General features: G+C 34.6%; 1 protein-coding gene across 1 annotated transcript; it reads right to left on the reverse strand.

The window, feature by feature from the left end:
- Positions 1–3704: 3704 nt before the first annotated feature.
- On the reverse strand, positions 3705–6011 carry LOC128236032 (uncharacterized). The gene is made up of 3 exons (XM_052950834.1): positions 5711–6011; positions 5293–5416; positions 3705–3862 (listed from the first exon to the last, which is right to left on the reverse strand). Exons 1-3 carry the CDS (start codon positions 5954–5956, stop codon positions 3786–3788), a joined length of 447 nt encoding a protein of 148 aa, XP_052806794.1. The 5' UTR covers positions 5957–6011; the 3' UTR covers positions 3705–3785.
- Positions 6012–7299: the final 1288 nt, after the last annotated feature.

Raw genomic sequence — 7299 nt, forward strand, 5'->3', positions numbered from 1 at the left:
GAGGCATCTACGTTGTGTGACGTCACGCCGTTCACATTTGACGTTAAGGCATTACAGATCGTGCAGATTCATGGCATTGTGTACAAATCAGGTGCGCCAAATTTTAAAGGTGCAAGGTTTTCTTTATAAATTATTCCCGACATAATTTGTGGCAAGGGTTAGCAAAAAGTAGTCCCTAAATCCCGTCGGTCTATCTTTATCCGTGGGTAAACATCAAATTCTATACTTCATTGTCAATTCCTTTTGCATTAAGCATTGTCGTCACGCATATCATGATGTTAATAAATGGCGTGCAAAATATTGACGCATTTGTTAATTTACATATGAAACTTTAATTCATCTTCAATATTTAAACCAAATAATACGATAGCAATACACTGCAGCCAGATAAAACAATCTTATAAAAAGTGAAATCCAGCTATCTCTCTTTGGTGGTGATAGGTTTTTCTTGTGCGTCAAGGGAAATCATTGCGTATGCAAACTTATCTCCCCTGTGTCAAATGGCCGAATATCGAGGTTCGGGTTGGAGAAATCAAGTTCTGCCTAATAGTAAACGGATTGATTATCAATGCACAAAAATGGCAAAAAACTATTTTGGCAAAAGCAGCAGCAACAAAAAAAACAACAAAAAACAATGATCTTTATTTGGTATAATCAAAAAAGAAAACGATAACATTTAATGCCGAAAGGTCCGAATGCGATCTTCACTTAAAGTAGGCAGTATCTTGTCGAAATATTCAGGGAAATATCATTAAAGCTAGAAATGAAGTCATATGAATAATGCATAAACTAAAGGATACCAGTATATGCAAACAAAAACTAACGCTCTTATTAGTATTAAGAAATATTTTGTGATTGATGATATTCCACTTGCATACAATTATTTCAATCCGCATCGAAATAAAGTACATATTCAAATTGAGCACTCAACCAGGATTCAAGACAGCATTTAGAATGAATGAGATAACTAAATGTTCATATGTATTTCAACACAGTCGATGATACATTCATAAAACGATATGTGTTAGTTAAGTGTAAGATCGCAAAATGTTTCACCGAGTGGCCACCAAAAGCTATTTAAAGTTTACTTTTGGTGCTCTCGAGGTTAAATTTATTGCGATCTAATAATAATAATACAAAACCAACAGCAGGACAGTGTAATTATATTCATAAAAAAGGATATAAAAGGACTATACATTGTATTTTTAAGAACGTTTTACGATAGCTGCGTCATTTCGGAATGACGCTGTTAAATTTGTGTCAACAGGGCCAGTATTCATTATTGATCCTTATCCTTAGACTTGCCTCAATGATTCCATTCAGCCTATTGGTCAGCTAAATATAAAAGCCAATCAAAACACCTAGTTTCTAATCTTAAATTAAGTTCAATCTAAGTTGTCTATCGAATAGGGCCTATTATTTGGGTATCACAATTGCAAATCCATGCCGTAAAAGATGGGGATGACGACAACAAGAAGGGTTTTCGCTTAATCATATTCGTGTGATTTTACTTTGGTTTTGCAAGTACCTTGATGTAAAAACCCCTCTTAAAGTTGCATTCACAAAAGATAAAAATGAATAAAAAGGTCAAAGCTGCCGATTTGTGGGAGTGCAGCATTAATACACCTATCAAACATGAAATGAACTGATTTTATCGCAGCTTGCATGTTTTCTGCGACCATTTATCATATTGTTCTATGTGTAAATGTCATGATGACTCTTCAAAAGAGACTGAAATCGCCCATGTGGTTTGTTTAGTTGTTTCGCGCTGTTGGGTGTGATAATTGAACAATATAACCTTTTCCAAAGCGACTCCGTTGATCGTGCAGATTTCAGATTTGACAGGTCACATGGAGCTAGTGTTTTCAAAAATCGTGGTAACTTCACATTTTCAATTATCAAAGGGATCAGTTTCCTCTTATGCCCAGCTATAAATATAACATAATTATTAATTTGTTTTACTTTGTCCTTATATTCCCCAGGTTACAGCTTATTAGTCCTCTATCCTGGGGTGGTATTAGTATAGTTATTATCCTTATCCTTAGACATGCCTCAGTGATTCCATTCAGTCGATTGGTAAATTTATTTTACAGTCCAGTCAAAAAGCTCAGATTCTACTCTTAAATCTAAGATTGATCTATAGTAAGTTGTTTTTATTGAATATGGCCCCTGGTCTATATTTGGACTTAATAAGCACGACAGGATATCACAAGTGCATAATGGATATTAATTATTAAGTGTTTATGAAATTTTAGAATGAAAAATTTCCAAATCTAAAACTGATCTATTTGATAAACTCAAGCTTAATCCACACACAATTGAATATTCGTAATACGGATTCACCGAAAATAGTTTCCAGAAAATATTTTTTAAGCTACCACTTCGAAAAACATTTTCAAACAACATTGTTTGTGAAGCCTTGTTGCACAAAGGAACGCAACAACCTTGTCTGTGTTAAAATTTAAAGACTGAAACATATACATATGTTTATATATATATATATGTATATATATATATATTCCGTTAGGTATCTCCTTCAATATACACTTGCAAAGCTTAAAGTTGAAAACAGAAAGTGTTTAAGAGAATCCTTTTTAATATCAACCATATAAGAAATAAGGTTTTGCTTTCTTAAATGATATGGTCAAGTTTGTTTTCTGCCAAAATCCGTAGAACAAAGCAGACTTACCTTTTCTGCATTATTTTCGTAGTGGTTGATAACACAGAAGAACCCGGCAAATCGCCGGGCACAAATGATTTAAGTCTAAATTCCCCTTCCAACCGAGGAATAACTTCTTCATGTACAAACGATGTATCTCGTTCGTTGTCTGAATCATAGCTGATGTATGCATGGTAGAATGTCGGTTTGCTTGATTTCACTAAAACAAAAGCACATTGAAACTGTTTAATCCTGGGAATTTATTCATCTACACTCATTAAAATACAAAATAAGGAGTGATGGTATAATTCAATAACGATGTTACAAATATAACGATCGATTTAAGCGTACTCCAAATTTTTCCAAAGAATGACAAAACTACATCATTTTTAGAATCTGACGGTTTAAACAATTTTCCAAAGATAAATAGTGAAAAAAGCTTAAATATATTGTATCGATATATCAAACCTGCAACTTAAATTAAGAACCTTTTAAAATTGTTACCGTCGTCCACAGTCAGCCAATCGATCGGGTTATTTGAACTTTCCACTGAAAAATACGATACTATAGTTAATTTGAACTTTTTCCATGTCCATCTGATATTAATCAGATGATACTGCAATAATCGTTGATCCAGCATAGATGCCGAAAATATATTGGTATATAATTAGTTTCTAGCAAGTCAACTGTTGTAGTCAAACTTGACTGTCAACCCAGGGATCGCAAGTCAACTCCCTGTTTCATTACTAATCGTCTTTCGGGAGGTGCGTTAAACAGGGGTCCAGTGTGACAATATCATACACTGCATCATGTAAATGACCCAGAGTAAGAATGACCAGGGTTTCATTCTGCATGTGCACTATGCTCTACAAGCCCGAAACTATCTCTTGGGTCAAAGCCCATGGATACCAATCGCTTCGAGTCGAAAAATAAACGTAAAGCTTCCGAAAGCTGAGTGATGAGAGTGGTTTTGCGTTAAAGGTTTCCGCTTCCTAACGAAAGGGTCATGGTGTCAATTTACACAAGGGGTAATTTCTGTAAGGGGGACCTCTGACTGTGATAATAATCAGCTCGCTGCTGTTTTTACAATCGTGCTAAATCTAACTATTTCATGTTAAACAGAAAATTAAGTTTGGAAGCTTTTTAAGTTGTTCTCACCTTCACTGATCTGTATATCATCCATGTGTCGCTTGCAATCATCAACTGCCGAGGGTATAAGTGAAAATAAGCTTAATTCATTATGCCAAAATTTATGATAAATAAAAAAATGTTCAATTCTTACACAATAAGCACAGTATTCCTCTATCGGCATGTTTCGAGAGGCTGCGGAACACTTATTGTACTTGTAGCTACATGTACCCACACAGGTTAATGTTGCAGTTGGCAAAATATAGGGTGATGCATAGTTTTTTTTTAAAATAACCCATTGATTTGTTTAACTCATTTAATTTTAATGACAAAAACAACAACAACATATGTTGTGTGTACAGTGCAATAGACACTAGCCTTTATAAATGCTTTTGTTTAATTACTTATTACGTGGCAACAAATTCCTCTGTCAAAGAGCGCCTGGATATGGCTATTTGTTAACAAATAATAAGCATTTTTTTGATGATATATAGTCAAATAAGTCAAATATGAAACTCCATCGCCAATATTTTCTTTAGCATAAACCTATTTTTACCCCTTTAAAAGACTTTTGTAAAATATTTCCTTCGACAGGCACCACTACACCCGACTTGTCTTGTTACTTTGTAGTTGTCTTCACCTTGAATAAGCCTACTCACACATGTGTCACGTAGATCACAAATTGTACATGTGTTTTGTATATCGACTACGCCCTCTTAAAGTACACACACTTTGATGAGGTATCCCACAAAGAATAGACCACACGTACATGTACAAGAAGCATTTTGCAATCGCTCCATTAGCATGAATCGGTTTCGATTTCTCATGTTACAAACCGCCTTTCATATATCAAAAAGAAAGCTTAATTTTCAGAAGTAAAGGCACAGATTAATGCAAAATATCTTAAAATGTAGCCTGTGTGCATTTTAAACATCGTTGATGTAGAATATTGAATAACTGTATATTACAATACGGAAATACAATTTAGAAATGTTTTACATGAAATTTATCAGTTTGAAGTCTACTATTTAAGTTTTTCAAGTTTAATATTGATTGGAACGAAACGGGTAATACCCAAAAATGTTATTACATACCACTGAAGGTCATATGACATATACGGACCGGACAGTCGGCCAACGAAAGTGTATATGGAATTCATCTTGGGGGGCTGACTGGCCGGTCCTTATAATGCCCTATGGCATTAAAGCGCTTTAAATACTTTTATTTAAGGAAGCTAATGATGTTTACCTGCGACAAATTTTCGCCGTTGAGCAAATATCAAGCGACACTAACCAGTTGTATGACATACGCGGTTTATATTACTGGCGATATATTTTTGGCGAGGTTCGGACCGGCCAAAATATTATATGGACCGCTGACGTCATAAAACAGGATGCTACTCAAAATACAGTGATACACGGGCCGATTGGCTTTATATATACAAAGAAGGGAATCATTTATGCAAAGTATAATATCAATGTACATATATACGTTTTACAATTTACCAATATTTGCCTGGCATATTGACATTACATCCTTTCTACCGAGTCGAAATAAACCTTCACACAGGTTTCCGAGTGTAGCTTCACCACTTTCCCAACTGTTTAAGAATGAACTGAACTCATCGCCCTGGAAAGATTCTCCATGTTCAACGTTTGTAAAATAGAACCCCAAGCGCAAAACTACTATTATTGTTAAAAAAATGTGCGAAGTATCCGAAATCAAAGCATTCTTCTTATGTTATTGTGAAATCATTTACAAAAAAGACATGTAAATTCGAACTGATTAAGTATTTTTCTTTGTTTAGGATTTTGTGACAGTAATGTAAAAGTACATGTAATTATGAACTATTTCCGTAGATGTGTATGCACTCATTATTTTTTCCATCGTCTGGCGATGTTTAAGTACTAACAACTTTCTTACCTCTGAAAGGGTATTTATATGACATTCTTTCCAACCAGCGACTATTTCAGCGACGCCGATAAAATTATTCAGTTGCCTTTGCACGCCTTCTTCACAAGTGTCGACCTCAACCAGGACGCCATTTCCATTCAGTTTCTCTGACATCAATTTCCTAGTGCTAATACTTAACGCCTGGATCGGCATAGCTTTATAATTTTGTGGCAGAAAGCAGTTTTTGTCGCGTTTACCAATTTCCATTTTCTGCATTTTTATCAAACGATGTTTTATCACGTATTAAGCATTTAAACCAAAATGAGTGACAATGAAGTGTAAAACGAATGTTAATATTATACTCCCTGAATTTCGTCTGAGAAACTCTAAAGAGACATTTTAAATAGGATTTGCCGAACCGACACATAAATTGCCGAATGAAGTTGAAATACCAACGTCAGTATTTGATATCGATCCAAATACAAATTGCTACAGAAAAGGGGGTTTCCAATTGATAAGTTTCAATGTTCTAAAAGCTAACTGTTTTATTTGGCTTACTTGTGAGCTTTTACCATGATAGCTATTTTCATAGCAAATGTTGCACATGGGAGCACGACGACATCCCTGTATATAGTTCATGTGTAAGTCCAACTTCTTGTTGTAATGTTTGTCATCTAGGTATATGTAGAAAAGTGTCCGATCGTATAAGTGCTACGTAACAAAAACTTTAGTATTCACGAGCATTTTTTATTTATCACAATTAATCATTGAAACGGTGCTGACATTTACAAGATTATGTGTAAAGGTTACACACCACCATTGTTATTCCCTATATAATTCAATGTAAAATTATATTTTTAGACAACATTTAAAGGCATTTCGAGCGAATGCAGGCTATGATAACCACATATATTCTTAAAGTACAAGCTTTAAATTACCTTTTAAGGTAATAAAAAAGGGGGGTCAAGTTATTCCTAAGAAAAATCACTCCACTTGAAAAACAAACTCTAAAAATTGCACCGTCCGCCATGACAGTTCTTCCAAAATGACCTTTCAACTATAGGGCAGCGGTTTATGCTTTAATCTCTACTCTAAATGATAAATCAAGCAAGAATAGATACTTAAGGTATAAAAGTTTCAGGAATATTGATATTTTTGATTTATAGTGTATTAAGCATGTAAAAACATGTCTATCAATCATAAGAACATTTTTTTATTGAGAATTTTCCACACAACGGAAGTACATATGACGTAATGGTGACGTCATTCCTAAATTTGGGCTTTGTGTGTGATAGCCTACACAAACAATCATCGATTCGCAAGTCCAACTTCAACTTGGACATGAACGTGCAGCATAGAGAGTTTACAAATAGTGTTTCGCGATGTTAATAAAGTTTCGCGATGTTTATAAACGGCAGTTTGACGTTTGACAAAAGGAATTCAGTCGCGTCGGAGTGATAAGAAAATTGGAGATGTGTGCGACTTTTGCATTTAGTATCATGTGTTAATTATGTTTCCGTTTCGTTGTTTAAATATCTCTTAAACGCAGTTAAAGGGACTATACACCAGACGATACCATTGCAAGAAAAAAAAAATCGATATCGTTGGGTACAACGACT

This window comes from Mya arenaria, chromosome 5 (assembly GCF_026914265.1).
Source record: "Mya arenaria isolate MELC-2E11 chromosome 5, ASM2691426v1".
In the NCBI taxonomy this organism is placed as follows: Eukaryota; Metazoa; Mollusca; class Bivalvia; order Myida; family Myidae; genus Mya; species Mya arenaria.

What these genes read in the sequence shown, in the direction of transcription:
- LOC128236032 (XM_052950834.1), bottom strand. Translation starts at nt 5,956, where the DNA reads ATGCAGAAAATGGAAATTGGTAAACGCGACAAAAACTGCTTTCTGCCA. An exon ending in ATATAAATACCCTTTCAGAG is followed by an intron (nt 5,417 to 5,710) that starts GTAAGAAAGTTG and finishes GAATCTTTCCAG; the next exon opens with GGCGATGAGTTCAGTTCATT. An exon ending in AATATGCCAGGCAAATATTG is followed by an intron (nt 3,863 to 5,292) that starts GTAAATTGTAAA and finishes TACCCTCGGCAG; the next exon opens with TTGATGATTGCAAGCGACAC.